This window comes from Ammospiza caudacuta, chromosome 1, assembly GCF_027887145.1.
Source record: "Ammospiza caudacuta isolate bAmmCau1 chromosome 1, bAmmCau1.pri, whole genome shotgun sequence".
Taxonomy (NCBI): domain Eukaryota; kingdom Metazoa; phylum Chordata; class Aves; order Passeriformes; family Passerellidae; genus Ammospiza; species Ammospiza caudacuta.
Window position 1 is genome coordinate 6,951,429 of NC_080593.1, and position 26,238 is coordinate 6,977,666.

At 42.8% G+C, this 26,238-nt stretch overlaps 1 protein-coding gene across 4 annotated transcripts in view; it reads right to left on the reverse strand.

Annotated features, from left to right (window-relative positions):
* The window catches only part of PRKAG2 (protein kinase AMP-activated non-catalytic subunit gamma 2), a 220,269-nt gene that overhangs the window by 110,952 nt on the left and 83,079 nt on the right, over positions 1–26,238 (reverse strand). The window contains exon 1 of one of the 4 annotated variants that reach the window (XM_058820964.1): positions 3,747–3,906. The exons of the other annotated variants lie outside the window; for them this stretch is intronic. Within the exon in view, the coding sequence (XP_058676947.1) occupies positions 3,747–3,852 (106 nt within the window). The 5' untranslated portion in view covers positions 3,853–3,906. Of the gene's footprint in view, positions 1–3,746; positions 3,907–26,238 lie in introns of those variants that run through there. 4 annotated transcript variants of the gene reach the window in all.

Here is a 26,238-nt window from a genome sequence, read left to right on the forward strand (position 1 = left end):
AACCCTGCACAGCAGCTGCAAGAGGAAGGAGGAAACTATGCAGTGGTGACCTAGAGGCTGGAGACATTTTGGGTAATCCCTGTTCTCAGCCCTGCCAAAATCCTATTGCATAAATCAGCTTCCCTGCTGTTTGGTGAAGTTTTGAGGTCTCTCTGTTGGCTGCAATTCTCCCAGAGCAAACTGTGGGATCTCTGCCTTCACTCCAGCTCTCGTTTGCTCGTGTTCATACATGTTTTTCTCCTTTCCCTCTCTTGTTCTCTGCTTCTGTCTGCATTCAGGTCTCCCCTTGCTGTTCACTTGGGATAAAAGGACTGTAAGGCTCCAAACCTAGGGAATTACAGAGGTGACCATCCTTGGCAATGCCACTCTTTTATTTCTCCACCAGGATGCAACCTCTGCCCAGTGCAGAGGACAGAAGGGGTTTAGCTCAGCTGATACACAGAACTACTTGATTATTTTATTTGCAGTGGCCTGATGGCATCTAGCCCTGGGAAGCCAAGAAGCTGCACTGGCCCAAACCTGTTTACAAAGACTGGAGGATTCTTCCTAAAAACACTTATGGAAGTGGCCAAGAAAAATCAAAAATTACAAATTCAACCACTGTGGGTGTCAGTTTACCACTTTTGGGTAAATATCAGGGGATATTTTCCTCTTTTTTCCTTTTCTACTCCTCTTCTGAAAACCATTCAAGCTCATTTAGCAACAGGGAGGCTGCTGCCATTCATTTCTCACCCCTGATGGTAGATGACAACCAAATGGGATGTGCTGGTGTGCGATTAACCCTGAGGAGCCCCCAAGCCTGGCTGCTACCAGCACTCCTGCACACATTAATACTGGCCATAAAACCTGCTGAGTGCCAGCAGTTCCCTTGAAAGCTGCTCAGAAAGTGTTTATTGAGGCCTAATAGCTACAAGATACAGATTAAATGTAGCAAATAGTGCAAAGCTTTTGTTTTGACACTTCCCTGCCATTAATTAAGGCCATTGGGGTGGGGAGCATGAGGGGAAGGCACTTGCAAGTGTGTTAACCTGTTCCCTGAAGGGAACCCAGACTGTTGGGATGGCAGAGGCAATCCCCACAGCAGGGCATCCAAGGAAAGCAGCAACTCAGACAAATCCCATCTGATTTTCCCCACCCTTGTGACTCAGTAGTTCTCTGTTGATGGTGGAAGTGCAGGGAGCTGACCTGGTCACACTCTTACAAAAATGGCATCTGCAAAATCTGTAGAGTAAAAACTGTGCTGAAAACTCTGCCTGGTGCTCACTGTCTATCACTGGAGTGGGCTACAAAGCTGGAATAACAGGAATGAGGAAAATAAGGCGTAAGTATTTTGGCACTGCTGGCATTATACTTCCAATTCTTTTATATAACTCTGTCCCAAACAGAACAGTTCATATAATCAGGTTTTTTAGTGCAGAACAAATTATTTTTTCCATGGAGGGAGTTGAGGACAGGGTTTAGAGTTAGACTCAGAGGAATCAGACATGCAACACTCTGTTTAGTGCTTCCAGCAGTAAATCCTTTTGCAGATACTGGCTATTCCCCTCTGCTGATGAAACCACAATTGGACAGTGAATTGGTGGTCCAAAGTGCCATTCAACAGTCAATCAAGAAATTGCAACAAATTTTCACATTCTATGTGAGAATTTAGGATGTTTAATCAGAAATTTGGGAAGGATTTTTATGTTATTATTTATCTTTAATATAAATAATATTTATATATTTAAGATAAATAAATATTCTTCTTCTTGTTGCATAAACCCTGTGACCTGTCTTTGTGCATGTTGCTGACACTGTGAAATTCCAAAGACTTGGGTCATTTCTCATTCACATCACCTTGACCTTCCTACCACTCCCTCTGAAACCCTCAGGTGGGTTTAGGGAAATGCAAACAGGACACAGTAAACAATTTTAGATTTAAAATCACTTAAAAAAAAAGGAGAAGTATTTGCAAAGATTACAACTTTAAAATTACACAACCGACCACTAAATAAATTGGAAAACATTAAATAGAAAACCAAGCCTTCTGGGCAGCTGTAACCAACCCATCCACCAGCTGTAATTCCCCATCACTAAATGTACATGTATGTCTCACATTGTGCATTTGGTCCAACACCGCTCCTGCTTCCATCATTCTGCTGGATGTGACACAGTGACTCCAGATCAATAGAGAGTAAAAGAACCTTTCTTACCCTTTGCACATGTCAGCCTCTCTAAACAGAGCCTTATCCAGCTGATTCAGTGTAACATCAGTTTTAACCCTCTTAGTCACAGAACAGAATTGCTCAGTAACACTCATGGTCTTCAGAGAAGCAGCTACCATAAGCATTAGGAAATGCATTAAAATTGGTATTTCTGCATTATTAAGACAACAGCCGGATCCTGTTGAAAAATCCCTTTTCCCCTGACCAGCTGATCCCTGTGTGACACACTCTCTGTCAGAGATACTCTCTGACACACACACCTCAGCTCTTCCAAAAATCAAACCCTGTAAGAGTAATGAGAGTCTTATCTTTTTAATTCCTATTTATTTACCAAAAATAGCCATTTCTTTAGTTTAGTTTCCAATCTTCCAACAACCACATTAGCCAATAAGTACCACTTCACTATATTCATTGTTTATTTACATACAGGAAAGAAAGAGCAGAAGAAAAGTAATCTTTTTTAAAAATAGCAGATTAGAGCAATGGACAGTAACCTCAGCACCTGTGCTGGAACTAATAGTGACCAGGAAAAGCTTTTGATTAAGAGAGAATGGTCCCTAATTGCAACTCAAACACAATTGTACTGATAACTGCAGTATCAGAATGATGGTTTTAAATTCATTAGTTAAGAGATTGATAAGAATTTTTTCTCTACTTTAAATTCATGTTTCAATAGATAATAAAATTAAATTATTAAAACCTCTGTGCTAACAGACACAAACAGAAATTACTGCTCCAAGCCACATATTCCTTTAAACCAGGTAGGTTGTTTCCAGTCATAATAAAATATTTTCAGGGCAGAGGAGGGGAAGAAGAAACACTGAAATGGGACTGAGTATGGCATTAATAGACTTTGCTTTTATTCTAAACTCTGCTATCAGGCAACTGCACAGCCAGGAAAAACCCACACCATCTCTGGGAGAGCTTCAGGTGAAAATCTGCTTTCAGATGTTACTGCACTGCAAGAGTCTCATGCTTAGACTAATCCTTTTCTACTCCTATTAACCAGAAAGTTAATTAAAAATCTTAAAGAAAATGAAGACCCACAGCAGAAGCAGATTTTTATGGTGATCACAGGTTTCTGGCTTTCCTCCCTGTTTATTTGCTGCCTGTATCCATTACAAACCTATGTGTTCATAGGCAAGCAGCAAAAATCCTGTGTCTTGAGGAATTGCTCAGAGAGGGATAAGTGCAGGGTGCAAAGCCTGAACCCTCAACCCAAGTTATTAGGCCTAACTTAGAACTTAGTTAATATTTTTCATTTAAAGTGACATCAGGCAATAGTCCCTTCTGAATGCCATGGGATTTACTGCAAAGCTTCCTGTACCACCCCTCTTTTCCTAAAGGTTATGGCTGATGTGTGTTACAGGTATCAGCTCAGAATTTCATTTCTGGTACAAACCAACACCAAAATAACCTCCACACAACAAATGCACAATTCAGTCAGTGAAACTGGGCAGCACAGCATTGTTGCTCAATTATTCACTATCCCCCTGTCCCAAACAGCAGTGTCCCTTCTTGCTGGATGCAGGGGCTCCTTACCAGCCAGGCCCTGGGGGTCGGAGTGGCGCCTTTCCAAGATTTTGCATCGCTCCTTTCTCTTCTTGCTCCCTCTGAAGCTGCCAAAACGCTTCATGAGCTGCAGCATGCACTCGCGTGGCCGCAGCTGGCTCTCATGCCCAGGGCTGGAGGAAAAGAGCAGCACGAGGGGCAAGGCAAGGCATCGCTCACACCAAAAGCCCAGGTATGAGAAAAGAGCTCTCCAGAAAGACAATGTGGCTGCAGCAGAAATCCAGCTGGTCAGCAGCTCAGCTCTGAGGGGCCCGGCTGTGGTCTCTGTGCAGAGCTGTCCTGCAGCAGGCTGCCGACCCTTGCCCGCCAGGCGCTTCCAGCCTTAATTCCGGCATGCAGCGACTGCCCTGGACACCGGGAGAAGTTCAAAGTCTGCCCAGCTTGCAGCCACAGAGCTCTTATACATCAGCTGTCAGAAGCCTTGGAGACCAAAACATTTCCCAGCGGATCAGTTCGTGTGGAAAAGGTCAGGAGCCGCCTGATAAGTTCCCTTGTTCAGGAACTCCTGACGAGCAAAGGAGCCACCAGCGCTCTTGAGGGGAACCGTCACGTGCGGCTGGGCATGACCACTCTTCCAGCAGGCTGTAAAAGGAAACCACCCCTAGACAGACAATTCCTGGCAGCAGTGTCCCAGGCACACTGGCACCACGATGTGACATCACCCCACTATTTTGATTCACGTGTGCTGGGTCCTGGGAGGGACAGGAGAGCCCAGCTGACTGTCCATGAGCTCTGGAATGCCCAGCCCTCCACAGCTAATGACTGATGGATTCATGGCATCCAGCTCCTGCCAATTCATAAAAAAGAAGGCTGATACTTTCTGGAAACTGTAGCTGCAGCTTCTCTGTGATGTGCCCTCCCTGTGCTGCACATATCCCTGTGCTCAGTGCAGATTGCTCTGTCCAAATTTGCTCTCTGCAAAGCAAAAGGCACCAGCACAGCTGTTTGTAACCCAGCTAAATCCCCCTCGTGGTCTTTTCAATGAGACAAACATGCACGAGGCTGTTGCTCATCCCAATCAGCCAGGCTGTATGATGATGTTTGGCTCTGAGTCTGTGTTTTTAGTGCTGTTTATTTTAGGAAAGGGTTGATCATCGTGGGCTGGATCTTGAGCAGCTGGAGAGGGGAGTGAGTGTGATTCAAGGCACAGTCAAACCATTGTAGCCAACCTTCCTAAGATCATAGTAAATGCTCTGTTAAATCAAAAGCTTTTTTATAGTTACAGAGCATCAGCCTTTCCTCTGGACACCATCAGATTGTGACGCTCAGCTCTTTCAAAAATCAAACCCTATATGAGTAATGAGAGTCTTATCTTTTTAATTCCTAGGAGGAATTGAAGGGTATATCACCTTTTTCCTCTAGAAAGAAACATGATTTCTTCCTTGTGCCCATGATTGCTTCTGGGACTTAATATCATTAGGAAGAAAAACAAAGCCCAGCCTTGAATGCTGCAGAAAAGGCCTTTATCAACACAGATTCCTTGCAAGCTTTGGTTTTTCAGAAATATGCATTAATGCAAGGATGCCTTGGGCCTTCAGGGCCCCCAAGAACACCTGCAGAGGTGACAGCAGGTTCTTCTGTCATCCTCAGCTACCAGAAGCTCCCCCAAGTCTACCCTGTGAGAACATGGAACAAGACAGTATAGAAGACACCATTGTTCTTTCACCTAGCAACAAAAACAATCAAATTATTACAAAGACACTTAATTATGTTCCACACAAGGCTCTGAACTGATATCCAAGTGAGGCACGATGATAATTAACGTGAAGCTGTTCTCAGACTTTCCCCTTATGTCTAGTCCTCCCACTTTCCTTACTCTCATCTCTGCGCCCTGTTTCAGCTCTGCAAGTGAACATCCTGCTGCTTTTAACCAAATAACAATCCTTGGCATGAAATCTCCTGTCAGCACAGTGTGTTTACAAAGCCCCCTCTCCAGCCCCTCCCTTGAGGCTTACTGTTCACAGAGGAGAAGCAAATGGAGTAATGATCTGAGGAATTAGCAGGGGAAAGTGTCTGTGTTACTTAAATATTTGGTTTAATGTAGCTGTAAGAAGCCGTAAGCTCTGCACACCCCATCTGGCTTTGTGTGACTGTGGGGTACATGTCACTGATTCTCCGACTTCTGGGACTCTGGCTGGGCCCTCCCAAGGGGCTCCCCTGTTGGGGGAGATCTCCTGGAGTGGTCTTGTGTCAGGAAAGAGACACACTGGATCTTTTTGGTCTCCAGGTTCTTGTTTATTGTTATCTTATCTAGAGTTTTGCACACTATCCACACCAGGGTCAGGGCACTGGAAAAGCACCACAAAAATGGCCAACAATCTCTTGTTCCAAGGTCTTTTAAAGCTGAACTATCCAATTAAGAGCTGACACCTGGATTATTTCCCTTTTTAACCCAATAACTGATCCCAAAGAGCTGCAATGGGGACTTTTCCACTCAATTACAAAATGCCACCCAAACCCATAGAGAAGGAGAAGCATAAAGAAGAAACCCAGGTCAACACCCTGTGCCCTCCATCTTGCTTCCATCCACAACATACTAAAAATCCCAAAACCTAAATTTCCCACCTAAGTGATACACCTACACTACTCTCCACAATCTATTTCACACCTTAGGATTCTGGTCTATCTTGAAGTTTAGAAAATTTTCTCCATGAATGAGGGTCAGAGTCAGTGCTCCCCTGGGGGCCAGGGCACCCCAGAGCAGACAGGGAAATATTCCCAGTGCCCTGGGTTTCCACATGTGACCACCACATTTACCTCTGCAACTTCATCTGCACTGTCCCCTCCCTTCCCTCTGCCATGACCATGGCACCAGCACTGAGGCAGCAGCTGCCCTGGGACAAGCTCTGGCTCTCCCCACAAGCACATTTCAAGTGCTGGTTCTCAACCCACTTCCATAAGTACTTTCCATTTTAAAACCAGCTCCCCCAAACCAAATTTGCATTCTCCTTGCTGCAAACTAAGCCTAGTCATCCTTCTCTCACCATGCACAGGGAGAACAATGCTCCTTTCTGATCCAGAGTCACCCCTGGCATATTTGACAACAGTTATTTAATTCCCTGTCCATTCTTTAATTGGCCAAAACCACAGGAAGGGCTGTCTACACCCCCAGTGCAGGCTGAACCTCAGGCTCCCTCTATTTCAGAAAAACATTCCTCATTCTTCAGTGGCCAAAGGATTGCTAGGACTGACTTAATGTTATCAGAAAGCCAAAAAATTAATCCCTTTTTAATGAGATAAGAATTGCTATGGCTTCAGCATGGAAACAGCCCCCTTTTTGATGGAAACCAAGGATAAATGGTCACTGCTGACCTTTTCAAGCAGGGCCATTGCACCAGGAGGGCTCATTTCCCCTTATTAAGGGAAGCAGCAAGACTCTAATGTTTCTACACAGAGCTACTAGAAAATGAAACAACACTGTTTAACAACTGACTTTCACAGCAATTTGTTAAAAAAGCACTAAGTGTTTTGGGTATAATCAGTCTGTCTCCCACAGCTAATGGTCTAGCAGATACTTGCACATTTACACCAGGTACTACATCTTCTTAATGATTCCAGTGCAAGGATCTTGTAAAACTAATAATAAAAAGCTGTGCTTCAAAGTGTTCCTTTGGGGCCATCTATGTTCTGGAGATTGAAAACACAAATCCCTTCCATTCCCTCCAAGCAACCATGAAATGTACTCCTGTCAAGCCACATTAATTAGTTATCCCATATTATGATTTTTTGGCTGCATAAGGATAACACAGTGCCCCTACAAAAATCCTACACTCACTCTGAGAGATACCAAGCAATGGGCAGCTTAATAAAATTATTTTGGGGGAAGGAGCAAACAAACACTGGTATATGTGAATGAAACACTTCCCTAATCCCATTATATCTGCAAAGTTCACCAGACCTCAGCCCAAAAACCTCCATTCCTTGCTGGGGTCCCTCTTTTTGATGCTTTTTGCTTTTAAGTTCTCCATCTCTCAGGATAAAAGAACCTGCCCCCAGTGATTTACCAACACTCCTCAGGCACAAACATAACAAAAATCTTTTTTTCTCTGGATGTGATGTGAAGGTTTGTTCTATGAGGTAGAATTGAGTGTTCAGATTTGGTCACCAGGCAGAAAATATGGAAGATGCCATCACACCAAACAAGTGCAGACATCAGAGCTTTGAAACACAAACTCATTCATCCATTTTGCAGAGGTGTAAATTTTGTGCCATGGGGAAAATACTTTAAAACCTGGTATTTCAAACAATTTCCTCAGTTTCCTGTTTAACAGGAGCTTGAACCGGGTATACAAACACAGCAGCAGAACACAGGGCAGGCAGTGGGGGCCAGTTAATATTATCTAATTTACTTTCATGTGAAAATGGAAAAAAAAATGTTTTCTTCCTCGAAATTTAAGAGCTCATTTAGCTCAAAACAGGAAGGCTGAGAGGAATATGTATCCCCTTAGTGACAATTACTGTTTGAACTGGCTGCTGACTGCAAATCAGCAAAACCAAGTATTTCCCTTTCCTCATTGCTGAGAATTTCCTCATTTAAAATGCCCTGTTTTTGTCATTGCTAAGAGAAATAAAGTTCAGATCCATGCTCAGAAAGGTAAATCATGCTTGCATTTCTACATGGATCATGTCTCTCTTCCAGGCTGTCCTAAAAGTTTCCCCTAAATTGGATTTTTTTTCTAATTTTCATTTTTTAAACTCTACATGATGACGTTGGCAAAATTGAACATTTTAATACTGTCAGTGGTGCTGGCACATGCTTACACATCTTACAACACCAGACTGATCTTAACTGCAACCATACTTCATATGAATAGAAAACGTGGAAAATATTTCAAAATAACATGCAAGTAAATATGTAAAAGAGAACTTTGCTCTAAAAAAAAATCCACTCAAGTCCAGGTGATGCAATGCACAGCCACAAAAAGCCTGTTTGGCCTGAACACCATTTGCAGGCTGATTGGACAGAACATATAGCCCATGTTTTCAAAGAGAAACACAAACTACCACTTTCTCCATCTGCTCCAAGCCCAGCTCACACCCCATAAAAGAATTGCAAGTTTATGACTCCAAGCTGGGCTCAATTACTTCCCATAATCATAACCAAGTGTTTCTCTGTAATGAGCTTTCATTCCCCTTTTTTAATACTCCTTCATGCTGCTTTCACTATACATTAAGAAAGATTTCAATCTCTAAAAAATCTGTTAGAAAAATCTAAAAGTTTAATTTCACTTCTTTCCAGCAGTCCCCCAAGGTGCACACTTCATTCCCCAGAAGTCTTGGTAAATTACTTATAAATTACATCCTGGCATCTTTGTGATGTTTTCCTATCCTACCTTTCCAGAGCTTGTAACACAAACCAGCAGGAATGGTAGTAACAGCAATGGTAGTGTTGGCATAATTGTGATTTCTAGTAAGAAAAACACTTTTTCAGACCCAGAGTGTCTATCCCAGAAGAGCAATAAGCTGGGACTGATGACAGTGATCCCATCCAAATGATAATTTTATCATTTCCCCACATCTTTCTAATAAACTTGGTGCATATGTTTCCAGCACTCACTTCAACAATTTCACATCTATTGTGAAAAACTGAGCTGTTTTTAAATGCATCACAATCTGGCTGTGCTCAAAACACCAAAACAGTATTCAATCCAGGAAGTACAAGATGTCTGATGACAACACCACTTCTAAAATTTAGTAAGTTCTCAGCTAAAGAAAAACATCTCAGCAGTAAATTCTATAAAAGAAAAAAAAAGAAACAGCAGAGATAATAAATTCCTTAGAAGAATTTTCCACTTGGGCTTTTCTCATCTCTTCTTGCTTCTCTGAAGTCTTTCAAATATATTGATCCACAAAACCTTGGGAAAGAGATAGAATTCACTGGAACATCACAAATCTCCTTTTTGTCCTCTTCTTGTCCTCCTTTCTTTACTGCTTCTTCACTTCTCATGCAGAATTGGAACAGATTAAATGATGCTAAAGTTAAAATGGGCATTGTAGGGTCTTCAATTTAAATTAAAGTCTTAAAACCAGCATTGAATGCAACACAAAGAGAATGTCAGAAAATGAAATAAGACAGAGATTGCTCAAAAGAAGTAATATGTTAGGGATGGCCAGGAAAGTTTAGGGAAAGTTGTATAAATTTCACCTGAATAGTGAAATTTATACAACTTTCCCAAAACTGAAAGAGTATAAGAGACTAAAAAATTAGAGCATCACAACTCTACAGAAATACAGGCCTGCACTGATTCAGTCTTTGGAAATTAAAAAATGAGAGAGGAGAGGAAGAGGAAGAGGAAGAGGAAGAGGAAGAGGAAGAGGAAGAGGAAGACGAAGACGAAGACGAAGAGGAGAAAGAGAAGAGAGAACTCACTGAGTTTGCAACAGTTGGCACCAGTGCTCAGCTGTCCTTGCATGTCAACCCTACACAAACCAGTCACCCCAAAATGACCCATTGCTATGTCACAGTGGGTGAAATAAAGACATAAATCTGCTATATTTATATTACATATGTAAAATCAGAGACAGTGGCCAGCAGCATCCTATTAGACCTGTGAGACAACACAGAAATGCTGACTGAAGAGAAAATTGAACCACACCTTGAAAAGCTAAATGCTTGGATAATGCTTGAGAAGCCTTTCCCATTCCTGACTCCAGCAGTTTCACCAATGACTCTCTCACTCTTCAGTGATTAAAAATGGATCTCATGGTTCAGCTGCAAGGGAGCAGCAACTCCCAGAGGAATGAAACATTCACCACCAATCCCAAGGGCAAAGGAGGATTTGTGTGCCCCTCCTGCTCTTTGATGCTCTAATGGTGCAGAAGAACCTGAAACCTACATTGAGGTCACCTATAGGCATTTACATAAATGTTATTTTGGCAGTGAGAGGGGGATCTTGTAGCAGTGAGTTGAATTGCTCATTAACTCAAGCTCAAAGCTCACAAAATCCCAAGGACTAGCCAGGGTATCCATGGGAAGGACTTCAACAATGATACAGCCACTGCCAGTCTGGTTACACCAATGGCCAAGGACACTGCACAGGACTCCATCCTGATGAACTGAACACAGGAGTGATGCCAAGAGGGAAAATTCCTACAGGATCACCCAACTCTGCATTCTTAACACAAGTGGGATTGCTCCAGTGTGGTGGTTTGACCAGGAAGAAGTGGGAATTCTGGGATGCTGTGGTCAAACCAATGGGTGCTCGGATTTTGATATTGGCACCTGGTGTAGCCAGTGGGGTTTGGACACACCTCTGAGAACACCCAGGGGTTAAAAGCAGAGCTTCGGCCCTGGGAGGCTCTCTTGGCACTTCGAGGGATGGAGGTCGGATCTCCCTTCCCCCGTCCAGCCGCTGCTGCTGGGCGGGGCAGGGACAGCCCTGTGGTAGGCCTGGGCCTGGACAGAGATGGGGGTGAGGAGGCCCTGGAGGATGGAAGGGTGGAGGAGCCCCAAGAGACATCGGGCAGCCATTCCTCCCCCCAGGAGAGAGAGGGAGGAGAGCCGGCGTCTGAATTTGATAGCGGCCGGCCCAGGAGGAAAAGGCGGGGGAATGCAGTGAGGAGGTGCCGGCCAGAGCAGCAGCGAGTGTGGGAGTGCCAGAGCTCTGGGACAGAAAGAGACTGAAATTTTTAACCCCTTTCTTTCATGATTGGGACCTCGCAAAAATGCTGATCCTCCTTGGAGCTGAATAAGAAGGGAGATAAGAGATAAGATAACAAGGACCTGGCCCGAAGGATGTGGAGAAGCCTGGCTGAGTGGGGAGAGATGATTGGAGTGGCCTTTTGGCTGGACTTTTCTTGTGTAGCCATAGGCTCAGTTTTATTCCTGTGACACAGAGACTGCATTTAGGGGGAGGCAGTGCCTCAGAACCAGGAGGGTTCATTGTGGGGACCCCTCGGCCCCAGGGGGTTGGAAAAAATGGGGGGGACAGATGTCCCAAAGCAGAGACTGTGCCTTTTTGGAGTGAGACAAGGCATCCTTGAAAGACAATCCTAAAAGCAGCTCTGGTCCATGCACAGTGGTGAGAGCCCTGAGCATGGAAGGAAGATGTCACAAGCGGCAAAAGGACTTTCCGGGCGGTGCCGAGTGACATGGAAGCACACGAGGTTCCAGCGTGTTTCCAGGGGAAGCCTATGGTGCAAGAAAGACTCCTCTCCTCTTCATGGACTGAAGTTTGAATATCCAAAAGGGTGGTGCCAGACTGGGCAGTTGGTGATTTGGGGGAATGTATCAGATTGGGAAATTTTGGTGGTGGGGAGGAGGAAAGTGTTTTTTGTAAGGTTTTCGATTTTTTCCCTTATAGTTTTTTCCTTCTTTTCTTGTAGTTTAGGTAATAAAGTTTTCTTTATGTTTAAGCTGGAGCCTGCTTTGCTTATTCCTGGTCACATCTCACAGCAGACACCAGGGAGAAGGTATTCTCATGGGGGCACTGGCTCTGTGCCAGGCCCAAACCATGACATCCAGCCAGGGGAATGCAATAGAAAGGGAGGAATCCTCTATGTAGAGGGGACTGCACTGAAATCCACCCCCCTGCACAGTCTTTTTGAATTGCAGCAAATCCCTTCATCTGTTTGTTCAAGCTTTAGTAAAATACAGTAGACCTTTTCTTAAAAAAAATTACAAGGGATTTAAAAAAAACCCCACCTGCGCCAAAAAACCAGAAAAAAACCAAAAGCAAACTAACCCCCTCAAAAAACACCAAAAATCAAAACCAACCAAAAACACCCCAAGAAGACCCAAACAACACAAAACCCAGAAAAAACCACCCAAAATAAAAAAAACCCCAAACAAACAAATAGAAAAACCAAACCACCAAACAAAAAAAAAAACCCAAAACCAAACCATAACAAAATACCACAGAAAATAAATCCAAAAAGCCCCCTCAAGATCTGTCTTCATTTTCTACTTTTACTTTTGCAAGAAATTAATGATTCAGAAGCATCATTAGTTGTAAGCAAAGGAATAAAGCCAAGTGCTTTGCATACTTTAATGTCATAATAACTGAACAACTGGCAAACCAGCTCTTCAAGATATCTTGAAGAATCTTCAAGATAAATACCTCAGGAACCACCACCACCTTATATATAGAAAATATATAGATAGATAAATGATATAGATGATATAGACATAGATATAAATATATAGAGAGAAGAAGTTTACTAGGATTAGTTTTCTAAATATGCCAGAAGAGATGGGAATATAGAAGAGAAAATATGCATTTTTCTCACACACATGAGGTCTGGAAGAGAAAATCTTTCTGGTTTGTTTTTCCAGGTTTTGTTGTTTTTGTTGTTTGTTTTAATGGGGTTTGGTTTACATTTTTTGCACCCATATCACACTGAGCAATTTTGATAGCAAAAGACTCTTTACTGATTTTAAAGAGAGATGAAAGTACTGTGAGAAAGACAGACTCTGCAGCTTTTTGAGGTGGTACAAAGGCACCTTAACAATCTCCAAAGGTACAGAAGGGACAAAGAAAGAGACAGTGGACATGTATGGGAAAACTGGATTGTTTTACTCTTGACAATAATCTAGAAACCACCCAAATATTTCCCATTTATTGATTATTCTACCAATTTAACTGGCAAATTGGGGAAAATGGATCCCCAGGATCCAGCTAAAAAGCTGCTGTGACTGTGGGAGCCACAATCTTACAATTCCAAGGATAGTGTGGAACAGCTTGGGTGGTGAAAAGTTCCCTGTTCATTCATTGTATGAGTGAAAACCAAGCACTGTAAAGTTCAGAGTTGTTATTTTTAGGATTGTGTGAAAAATCTCAGTGGGTTGGCTGGGACCAACACAGACATGAACTAGAGAAAGCTTTGAGTCTTTATTCCTCGAGATGACAGAAGGGCTGGAAACCTGGGAGCTACAAGGCAGTAAGAAAACATTCCTGGAAAAGCCAAGGCTGCCAGTCTGCACACACAATACCTGGCAGGAGAAAAAGCAGTCTGAAACTTTGCACAGCAGCTAATGATAAAGGAAGAGACTGGCAAGGCTGTCAGCTGTGTCCCTGGGGATCTGCATGAAAGCCAGAGTGCAAAAGGGATAACACCACTGCCACTCCTTACACAGTGTTTCCTTGGTCATTTATGTTTCAGGATCCCCTAATGAATCAGAGGATCAATGCTCAGGCACATCCCAGCTGACACTTCATTTGCAGCCAGCATCTTTCCCTGCTCACTTCCTCAAAACACATTGAGCCTCAAATTGAGAGACTTCTGGAATAATGGAATCTCTTTAGTGTGACTTAGCTTAGCAATACATTGGGCCAATCACAATACTGTTTGTACCTTGTCAAGTAAATTGAAAATTATCTAAAACAGTAACACAGATGACCTGAATTTGTTGCAGAGAGCCATCAGGACCCCAGATCTTGTCAAGGTTCGTGCAGTGGCTTCAGTGCTTAAAGTAGAAAGCACTCTACCCAGTAGCTCTCATGTCACTAATCCTTAAAATCCACATCAAGAAACAAAGCAGAAGCTCAGTGTTATGTTCACAGAGCTCTCCAGCAACAGAGACTCTTGAATTTCTTGGTTTGCCCCAAAAGACTCCTGCATCCTTAGTCCCTCCCTCAGGTTCCTCTGTTCTCAGGGGCCACATTTCCAACACAGGCCCAGGAGCTTTCTCCCACGTGGTGTAACTCTGGCTCTCAGAGTCAAGGTTGCCTAAAACAGCCTGTAAAACCTAACCATGTTCCAGACTGAACACTTCTGTTATTATTACATATTTGTGGAAAGAACCCACTCCATCATCACCTGGCAGCTGGCAATAAGGGCTGGCAAATCTGACCCTCAGCTTATTTGCAAGCACGTCACTGGAGCAAAAAAAATAATATTAAAACCTCTGTGCTAACAGACACAAACAGAAATTACTGCTCCAAGCCACATATTCCTTTAAACCAGGTAGGTTGTTTCCAGTCATAATAAAATATTTTCAGGGCAGAGGAGGGGAAGAAGAAACACTGAAATGGGACTGAGTATGGCATTAATAGACTTTGCTTTTATTCTAAACTCTGCTATCAGGCAACTGCACAGCCAGGAAAAACCCACACCATCTCTGGGAGAGCTTCAGGTGAAAATCTGCTTTCAGATGTTACTGCACTGCAAGAGTCTCATGCTTAGACTAATCCTTTTCTACTCCTATTAACCAGAAAGTTAATTAAAAATCTTAAAGAAAATGAAGACCCACAGCAGAAGCAGATTTTTATGGTGATCACAGGTTTCTGGCTTTCCTCCCTGTTTATTTGCTGCCTGTATCCATTACAAACCTATGTGTTCATAGGCAAGCAGCAAAAATTCCTGTGTCTTGAGGAATTGCTCAGAGAGGAATAAGTGCAGGGTGAAAGCACCAACCCTCAACCCAAGAGAACAAACTTCCACTGGCCTCAGTAGAAAAACCCAGGCTCATTGCCAGCAAAACTGAGCTTCTCAAGATGTCTTTAAATTAATTTCTGAGAGGTTTTTTTCCTGCACGTGTTAAAAGATGTGACACAAACTCCTGTGCCAGGCACAGCACTGACTAGGAAGGTCCTGCTGATCTTTGAATCAGAGCCCTCAACACCACCAGCTTAAATCAGCCCTTCAAATTCCCCCTGCACCCTACAATCCTCCCTATTTACAGTCACATGCTACAAAATTCAGACTTTTAAACTACATTAATTAATGAAACTTCACAAAAACATGGAGAGGATCCACTCAATTTACTGGATAAAGCTTTGGGGAAACTCCCTGAGCTGGTCCACAGTGAAGAATGAAGCTCTTCAACAGTTTTAACTGCTCAGCTCCAAGAAAATTTCCACTGTGTCAATAACACCAGCACAAAACCACTTGCATTTCTCTAAGGACATAGCAAACCAGTGTCCTTTCTTTACAGCACTGAGCCCACCAGGCTGCACCCACCAGTCCCACCTCACCCCTTTAAGGCTGCAACTCAAGGGGTTCTCCCCCTCCTACAATAGCATTGTTAGTGTATTAATTAAGTTCTTAACCTTATTTACCTCCTTGGCTTTTGCACCATGCAAAAAGAACAAGGAAAGAAGAGCTGGAGGCTTCCTTAGGACAGCAAAGGCTCCTTTAATCCTGCAGCCTTCAGTGAAGGAGCAGAAATTGCTTATAAATAGCTCAGTTGAACGCGATTCCTTCCCCAATGCACAGCAAATATCTGTGTCCAAGGCAGAGGATGAGAAACTTTGGGGAAACCAAGTGCCAGGTTTAGAGAGAAACCAAGTTCCTAGCCATGAACTCATCACAGGATTTTTCCCCCTCGGAATTTTTGCAAGATGGGCATGTTCTGTGTGCTGCTGAGCTTTGCATGTGCTGGATGGACAATAAAGTAATTTCTAAGAATTTCAGTTATGTCAGGCATTTTCTTTTTTTAATGTGACCAGAAAGTGGCAAAAGCTGTCAGTGGCACTGGCAGTAGCTTAACAAGAAATGTTGACGTTGCCTGGATACTGAGTCCTGCTCCAGCCTGGATTTGCCTGCATGTCTGCACTTGACAGGAGTAACTCCTTGGGATTTTAGGTTTTCTTTAACATTTTGAGATCTGTGCAAATATCTCTCCTTATTCAGATCCCTCCTTCTCTCTCCTCCCCCACTTTCTGGCTTTATAAAATGCAAACTAATTCCTCAACCATAGTAAAGCCATAAATAATAAGCCATAATTTTTTTTTTTCCTCCAGGTTAATCCTTTCAGTTATATAAACACTTTATAAAATAGCATAGCAAAAGTATATGAGAATCTTTTTATGTGATTAAGACTTCCTCCTTCTTTCCCAGTGACAGTATTTCATGCCTTGCATTTGCCACTGCTGAGATTTGCTCAGCTGTCTCTCCGTGACCTCCAAAGCAGAAGGCAGCAGGATTTAACATTGCTTCTCATGGAGAGCTTACAGTAAATCACTGCTGGTGGGTATCCATGGAGTCTTGGGGAAAAAGAGCATTATTAAGTACCTGCTAATTTTTTGCTACAGTGGATGGATTCCAGGTTTTCAGGGATGGCTTAAATCCAGCTACTCCAAAGGGAAGCAAATTTTTCCCAGTATTTCCCTTTATTACTGCTCTGCTCCCAATCTGATTTGTTTTTTAGTGTTTGGAGAAAAGAGTTCTGGATGTCATTTAACGAAGTATTGTAGTGTTTTATTATCCTTTACAGTAAAGAATTTGGAAGGACTTTGGAGAGCTTCATGCAGAAGCAGAAACAGGACCGAAGTGCATATACAAAATACAGCTCTAAACTCCTCTTCCTGGCAGCTAGATGACAGAGAAGTGAAAAACATCCACTGCAGACAATTCTTCCACTCTGGTCCCTGACATGGCTCCCAAGTGAGGAATGATGCAGTTATCCTGCTGCCCCACAGCAGCAGATTTCAGCACCCTGCAGGGTTATTTTCCAAAGGAAATGAAGTGCTGTTCAGATACTTTCTTTAGTGTCACTTTTTAAATTTATCTAATAATGTCACAGGATTTCAATAAGCAAGCAGGTCTTTCAACAATGCCAGCCCAAACATCAGGTCCCCATTCCTGCAGAGCCTTTCTGCACTGGGGAGTGATTCAGTTTAGCCATGCTGAAGCAAAGGGTATGCTCTCCTTCCTCTTCCAGTTCTTCATAAAAAAATCCATATATTTTAGCACAAAACATCATGACTGCATCATCTCAAAAGGGTAAATAAAACTTGAATGCAACAAAAACAGGTACCACAATCTCATCACTCTTCCCAGCTGATGCCAAGCACAAAGCAGTGTGAACATGTGAAGTTCATCTATTCAATGTAATCCTGTTTTTCCTCTCATTACAGTGTGAGATTTTGGGCATTGTTGACTTTAACAGCTCTGTGGGGAGGGGAAGACACTTTCCTGTTGTAGCACTCCAAATTTTAAAATTTAAGCCCTGGCAAAAAAATTTACTCAGAGAAACTTGACATTGACAAAAAAAACCCAAAAAAACAAAAAAACAACTTGATGGAAACCTAGGAGCAGAAACAAACCCTGAAAAATATCTCTTCTTCTCAGCTTTAAAACTGGAATGGACAAAATGAGAGGCAGAGGAAAGAAAGGTGGAGATGACTCAACAGGTTCGTTTTGTGGTGATGCCTTTTGCCTTTGCCTTCCCCAGTCTGATGATGCTGGAACCATCAGAGCACTTGGATGTGTTTGGAGTGTATGGAGGCAGTGCCAGGAGGCTCCCACTGAACTTGGGCACAAGGAAAGCCTTCTCCCACTGCACACCTCTTCTTAAATACAAAATGCAATAAAGGAGTGAAAATGATGGTGTGAGTGCTGATAATCATGCTCTCCAATTCTCTTTTCCAAGCACAGCTGAGGCTCCCAGCCCAGTTGGATCCTCTCTGGTGTCTCTTGGCTAAACCAGAGCCAAGCATGGCAAAGCCCTGGCACCACTGCTGTAGCTCTGTGCTCTGTTGGGATCTCTCTTTCCTGAGAGAGATATGCCCTTGTAGCTGGGCTCTCCAGGGAAGCAGCTGCAGGCGCTGGATAGAAGTTTCCCATTCTGCAGCACTGATTTTTTACCTATTCTGCTTTGTGAGCTCCTCCAGTGACAACGTTCACTGTCTCCATATCCCAGCTTTCCAAACAGAGGGGCTGTAGGGATTTCCTGTGATAGCCACTGTGGCTTCCAGCTGCTTCCAACAAAGCTCCAGACACTCTGCCTCAAAGCTCATCCCAAAATGATGGGTGACTTTAACAGCAGCATGACTCCTGGCCAGCCCTCAGCAGCATTGACTCAAATGCCATATAATTGCAGTGACATGCCTTTAATAACAAAACCCATGCCAAGAAACTGTGGTTGGAACAAGAGCTGACCCAAGGCCAGTTTCCTAAGGGTTCTCAATCCCCTCTTCTCTCACTTGTGGCTTCCTGGGTGCTGCACAACCTCTCCTGGGTCACTGAGGGGCTGCAGCCACCCACAGCTGCTCCAGCTGCCAGCACAGCCACACAAAGTGAGGAGCCTTGTCCCAAATGTCACCTCTGGAAAAGCCAGAGCTGCTCCTCCAGCACCACTCTCTGAGGCTGGGGACAATCCCAAGGCAGCCACCATCCTTGGGTGTCTGGTGGGCTTCATCCCTTAAAATCTGAGATTTCAACTCTCTTCATCACCCCTGAACTCTGTGGTTAAATGAAAAAGCAGCATGGGGCAGAACCCCTCTGATGACACCTCCCTTGCACAGAAGCTCCACACAGCCCCCACACCACCCAAAAATCAGGAGAGCTTTATCTTTCAGGATTTATCTGACAGCATGGATATGTGACTACTGCTACATGGAGATGTTCCATATAACACTCAGAAATAAGACATGCTAATCATCTTATTTGCATTCTCACATTCTAGTATTTTTACACATTCTTCACTCCAATGGTCAGGATAATACCAAAGCATAAATCCTCTTTGCTTAAACAAACTTCAAGGGACTGTGGCCCATCACAAAGGAATCCCAAAGGAATGGCTATTTATTATATACTTCAATGAAATTGAGAAAAATGTTAAATCTCAGCTTCTTTTGTGGTCTTTGTTTCTACAATAAACAGAGAAAAAGAAAAATGTTCTTAACATTTGCAACAAAGCCCAAATCTGTCACTCCACAGCCATGGCTTTGACCATTCCTCTAAATTTAGAACATCTCTCCCTACCTGTCTTCCCTTCCCACTAGTAAGAATTTGCTGATAATCCATCTATTTTTCTGCAGACTGGCTTCTGATCCAAGAAGATCTAGACAGATATACAAGTGGGTTTGCATTAATCCCCAGCATTTGTTTGAAAGATTTCTGTGAACACCAGCAAACATACAAGATATCAGATCAGCAATTCTCCTCATTACTTACAATTTATGCCTTTGATGGCATAGAAGGGTTTTCCTCTGGGTTTTAAGGACAAAACTCAACACTTAGATCTCCATGTAGGAAACTATTGCTTATTGTTCACCACCTTCCCAGGGGGGATGAGCAAATATTGCTGAAATTAGGCAAAATATTTATGGTTTTTTGGTTTGGTCTGGTGGGTTTGGGTTTTTTGTTGGGTTTTTGTTTTGTTTTGGATTTTGTTTGTCTGTTTTTGTTTTGAGGTTGTTTTGATTTGTTTTAAGGAGGTCTTTGTTTTTTTTCTTCAGATCAACTGACTTAGATGGCTCAGCAAGGATTTGCTATTAGTTTCAGGCACCCAATTCTGGAAATTGTTCCACTGGTTCAGAGCCCAGTGATAAAAATCTTCCCCTGTGTCACTGTGAAAAAGTCAGAGGTAGTAAATCCAATGTCCTTAAATGCACATAACAGAGCAAAATTTAATTTTCATGGAGGTAGAAACAGATTTTAACCAGCTTTGCTGCAAGAGGCAATACTTTCTTCTAAAAGATGAAAAACTCAGCTAACCACACATTCATTTTTGAGGTTCATTCTCCTGAACAAGTTCAGGCTGGTGCTGCCTTGCTGAGGGCTCCTTTGCCAAAAGCCCATTTTTGTCAGCTGGCTGCTTGTTTCAGCTGCCACTGGTGCTTCTTGTCTTTCAGAAATCCTCCAAGGTGCTCTAAAACTTGGCCAAACTCACCAATTCTCTACCACACACAAAGGAGGGAGCACTAATATAGGTGCTAAACATAAAATAAATCCCACAGGCACTGTTTGCCACCTGTAGCTGCTCTTGCTTCTGTATTGAGCATTATCTTACATGAAATTCTTTCACCTTCCCTCCAGAAAGTCTTGACCTGGTGGAGTTTAGATGTGCACCTCAATTTTGCATGGATTAAGGGCAGTTTTGGCCTCCGGATGCTCAGTGCTCTGGGTTATGTCAGTGTGAAAGAGGAATTGAAGCAAAAGCTTCAGTGCAAACAGCTTCATCCTGCTGGAGCTACAGCTCAGGTTGCCAAGTGCAGTTCTCTCACCATTAAACAGTTTCATGGAAAGGCTGTGAACATGAAGAGCTGTGGAAACCTTACACTGAGGTTAAGCAAACAAATCTGACACCAGACCTTCTGCCCAGCTCAGGCAGGCAGTGAAGCAGATACATTCACAGTGACCCTGAAATGAAATGCTCTGTGCTCCCAAAGAACTGTGTTTGATGAAGAATATTTAATTTCTGGCTTACCTCTACACGTGTTCCCCAGCCAAAATTTAATTGCATGCATTTATCAACACAATTAAATATCTGCCTTGATATGGAGTGTCATATCCTGACCTGAGGGCAATGTCAAACTCTCCTGGGATGAGGAGAGGAGAAGCTGATTTCCTGAACAACTGCTGAAATTCCAGTTTGGAGGGAGGGATGCTTTTAGTCCCTGATGTTTTCATTGGTTTAGAAGGCAAAAAGAAAGAAAAGAAACAACAAAACAAAATGACAGAAAGAACAGTCAAGGGTTCTTAGCTCAAAACCTAAGCCAAAGGATTTCCAGGCAGGCAGGGCAATGCCAGGCTCTCCACACAAGCAGGAGAAGCAGTGGGATGCCCACAGGAGGGCACCTGGGCTGGCACAGTGTGGCACAGCTGCTCCCATGCTCCTGTCACCCCAGTCCTGTGTCACACACCCACACAGGGCTCCCAGCCCTGCACTCACCCACATTTGGGGCTCAGAGAGCTGTAAACAGCAGGAGATGCTGCAAGAAGCAAACTACAAAGAAACCCACCACAGCTGCCAACAGATAAAGTGTGCTTACAGGAAACCCAAGGCAAGCTTCAAAATAATTTAACTAAAGAACTGAGGTGCTTTGATGGTTGATCATCAAAGGCTCTGAGTGCTTGTTTCACATATCAGCTACACACATTAATATTTTCATCATCTAAGACAAGAGGGTTTTTTTTAAGATACAGAAGAATGTTCAAATATTCTGTGAACTGCAAAAGAAAAGGGCATATCAGAAAGTTTATACAGAAAAAAATCCAAAACAACAACAAATCAAAACAAACAATCCACAATCCTTTTTTTTTTTTTAAGAACTAAAATAAGAAAACTTGGATTTCATTAACACTTGGTGCCCTTTTTAGAACCAGTTGAGTCTACTGATCCCTCTTAGAGATCCCAGGCACAGGGACCTTTGTAAGCCCTCTGCTGGCTTTAGGTTTGTCATTTAGCAGTCACCACTGCTTGTTTTAGGACTGTCATAAATCAGGTAATTTCTGCCATTTGGCTCTTTCAGCAATGCTCTGTTTAGCTGTTAGCTGGATAACAAATTCTAATACCCAAGCAGACCAAAGGGGCAGCACTGTGTGAGAACACCAATTACAGATTGTTGCCACAGATGGATAATTAGAGGTTACTGACTAAAATCTTCCCTTCAGAAAGTTTTCTATTCAGGGCATTGCTCTCAAGATCACATTCACCACAACATTTTTGCTTACTCCAGCTTCATACTCAACCCCCACAAATCCTCATCTCCCTGCCCCATCCTTTGCACTTTTTTTGTGGAGCATCCCCACACCCCCACTCAGCAGCACAAACCATTTCATACAACACTGGTGCAAAACAGAGAGGGAAAAATCACAAAATGGTGCAAAATTTGGGGAGCATGGGCCTCTGGCTAGCATGCATGTGAGTGCCTGTGAGTAACAAAATGCTTTTATAAACCTGAATTGGGTTCTTTGCACAGTATTGTCTTTCATTCAGAATGCCCCACACTGTGCCCAGGAAGCTTGTCAGAAGTTTTGATGGATTATCAATCAAATTTATTGAAAGGTTCAGATGGATGGGAACTGTTCATAGATCACTGTCCAAAAATTAGACCCAAGACCTGTTTTCTGACATCAGTAGAAGAATTTGTCATTTTAAACTAAGAGCATGACTTCCAGCCTTCTCCAGCTGATGTGTTTATTATTCTGCTCACAATAAACCTCAAATCAATTAACTCACTGGGCTAGAAAATCCTGAACTAATTAATTTTAAAAAGTGGCATCTCTGTTGTACTTGGCTTTGACAAAGGAAACATGAGCTCACTTTGCTCAAAGAGAAAGCAGCATGGAAAGGTTCAGCTGCACTAGACAGGTTCAGGAGAACAGGAATTAGATCAGTGACATAGGTTGGAATTACACCATTTCCACAGCAGTTTCAAACTACAGGGACAAAAGACTTCTTCCTATATCTCCTAATTCACACTGATATTTGACTTACTATGGCAGTGGGGAAAAAAAATCCTAAACCTGGCACCACACAGAGCTTTGTATTTTTTACTCTGCTTTTCCACATTTCCTTCTCCCAGTACCAACCAACCTGCTTCTAAATTTGCTGTACAGATCAAATGGGCTAATGCCAACTGCACTGTCAGATGATCACTACACAGCTTGAAGGTGCTCCAGCCCCTGAGTGAATCCAAATCCATGATCCAGGTTCTCCTTGCCCAGTTTGTGACTCTGCCAGGGACTGCTGGAAGTGAGGAGTTGCCAAAGCAGCTGCTGGAGGCTCATGTGATGGTTTATAGCAGCTCAGCTGAGACACTGCCCATTTTATTTCCCATACAAATGGGGATGTTGCCTTCAGCTGGCTTTGTGGTCAATGGGAAAATGTACATGTGGAAGCAGGAAACAAATCTAGAAAACCTTGCAAGTAGCAGAGTCTGTGTGAAGTCTATAAAACCCTCTCAGTCAAATCACTGGTTATCAGCAGAGCTCTCCTTCAAGATGTTCTCACAGCCCCAAAGGCTGAAAAAGCAAAGGCTCATATCCACAAAGCCCATGAACTGATACATGATAGTGATCAGCTCTTGCCCTATTGACTCTCACAATGCACAGCAATTCACCACCCTTTTTATGGGGCTTATTTTATTTTAAAAATCAGACCAAGCTCAGTCATAACTCACACTGACCCAAAAGGGCTACATAAGAGCTGGCCTGAGCCTGGGATTTAACTGTATTTTACCACTCTACTACACACACTGTATTCCTCAATCCATGCATTTCTCTGCCTTGTGATCATGTTCTTTCATTACATATTTTCCAGATCAGAAAACTGATTGAGTCAACATTTATCATGTTTATTCAGCCCATTTTTGAGGCATTTCCCAAGCACTTTATCTAAGAAGCTGATAACCCATGATATCTGTAAAACTTGGATCTGATACCTTAACTCGTTATTACTCCTCCAGACTCCAAACACATAAAAAAATCTTGGATGCACAATGCTTTTTCAGTGGAATTAGGACAAGCATTCACTTAGAATCAGGAAAAGCAATGTACTCCTAAATGTGTGAACAAACCTACTTAAATAAACAGGATTTCTCCAGCACTTAAAAACAAATACTTGCTTAAGGATCAAATTCTGAAATAATTGATCAAAATGGAAAATAGACTCATAAATATAATTGAAGGTCTGCTCCTACATATATTCTGAGATTTGTAAAACACAGATAGCTAAATATAAACCTCCTATAACCACAAACATTTCCCCCACAATTTATTTCCAAATAATTTCCTGTGATTAGACAGCTTAAGAGAGCAAAGCACTCTCTTTAGATTTACTATTGTTTACATTGCTGCCTGTGTGGAAAAATCACCTGCACATCAGCAATGCCCTTCAAACAACTTTTATCAAAAGACACAAAGAGCAGCAGTTCATCAGCCTTTGGACATGTTCAAATTGCAGTTTCTATTTCCCCTTATGCCAGCAGCAGTCTCAAAGACAGCAAATATAAAACTAAGGTCTTGTCCATACAGCACAAGAAAAAATACTTTGGTTGTTATTAAAAAGTTTGATTATTTGCAGTATGTTTCACAGCTGAAACCCAAGAAAAAGAGATAAAAAATGGGAATGAATGCAGACACAGGAAGTTAAGGACTGAATAATCTTTTTTTTTTTTTTAATGACTGCATATAAATCATTAGAAATTTGAAAACAATTTGAAAAATCCTTCTTGCCTGGACAGAAAGAAGAGGAATATAGAAGCATACTGGATGTATTCCCCCCATGCAGACAAGACTGACCATGAGAAAATAAGGTGAAAAGGGAAGGACATAGAAAGATATCTCCAAATAAACTAAGAACAATCACTACAGGCACGTTTCAGCCAGACAAATCATCTGCTGCTGACAGCAGACATCAGTAACTGGCAGCAGGAATGGTGCTGAACGTGGCTGCTCTTTGGCCATGTGTGCAGCACCAGCCTTGCTGCAGCAGTGCTGACACATTTTGTCTGCAAAAAGTCATTTTTCTGGCGCAGATGAGACCAAAATGAACAGTGCTGGTCGCCTTGTCTGCCTCTGAGGGCAAAGCAAGCTTGAAAATGGATGATCAGATGTCCTTGCACACCACTACTGGAGAATACAGCAAGACAAGCAGCTTTTCTCCTTTGCCAGGTTTTATGGGCTGGCTGTGGAAGAGTCTACATCACATCAGGTCCATCCCAAGGTGGACATGGACCAAGCAGCCCTGTCCTTGCCTCCCTTGTCCTGCACAAATCAAAGCTGTCTCCTCCCCTTTCTCTCTGCATCCCACCTGCCTGCCCATTCAGAAGTTTGGGGCAATACAGGAGAACTGGAAATGGTCCCAGTGTTCAAGGTCCTGGTGCAGGCTGGAACTGATGGATCTCTGCAGTTGTGGCTGGGAGGCTCCTAGACCATGGGAGGAATGCATTGATTTAGCAAAAAAAAAAAAAAAAAAAAATTCCAAATGCAGATTGCAGCAGCTGGCATGAGGAAGGACAGCCCATTGCATGGTGCCATTCTGCAAGAAAACATTCCTGAAGAGTAATGGTGGGAAATAGCTTGAGGAAAGGGAAGGTGAAATGTCTGTGCCCAGCAGCCAACCCTCCACAACAGCCTGTCCTGGGCTAAACTCACTTCTCTGCAAGCTGTCACCTAAGTACCACAAATGTGTCACAGACATCTCTTATGAAAAATCCTTTCCTTAGGATTTTTCCTCCTGAGAAGCTGAGAGGCCTCAGGAACAAAATGTAAACATTGATTATCTGCTGCTGTAGAATGCAACAGGTGCATCTGGGATTGGTCTCATGTGGTTGTTTCTAATTAATGGCCAATCACAGTCAGCTGGCTCAGACAGAGAGTCCAAGCCATGAGCTTTTCTTATTCTATTCCTAGCTAGCTTTTTGAAGAAATGCTTTCTTCTATTCTTTTAGTATAGTTTTAATGTAATATATATCATAAAATAATAAATCAGCCTTCTGAAACATGGAGTCAAATCCTTGTCTCTTCCCTCCACCTGAGACCCCTGTGAACACAGTCACAAACATGGAGCAAAATCTTGGGAGGGAATGAAGTTCAGTCCAATGCTTGAAGAAAAAAAATAGCAGAGATCAGCCTCAATCCAAAGGCCTTTGAGGCATCAGAGCACACTCTGGCAGTGTGGCAGGGTTTCCCCAATCCCTTCCCCGGGTTACTGCAAATGAGAGCTACTTGCACCATCTATGGGTAAAAATTAGTACAGCCATGGGCTTTTCTCACAGAGGGCATCCTCTAACCACGAGGTGTTCCACAAGAAATAAATTATTAGAATGAATAAGGTAAATGACAACCA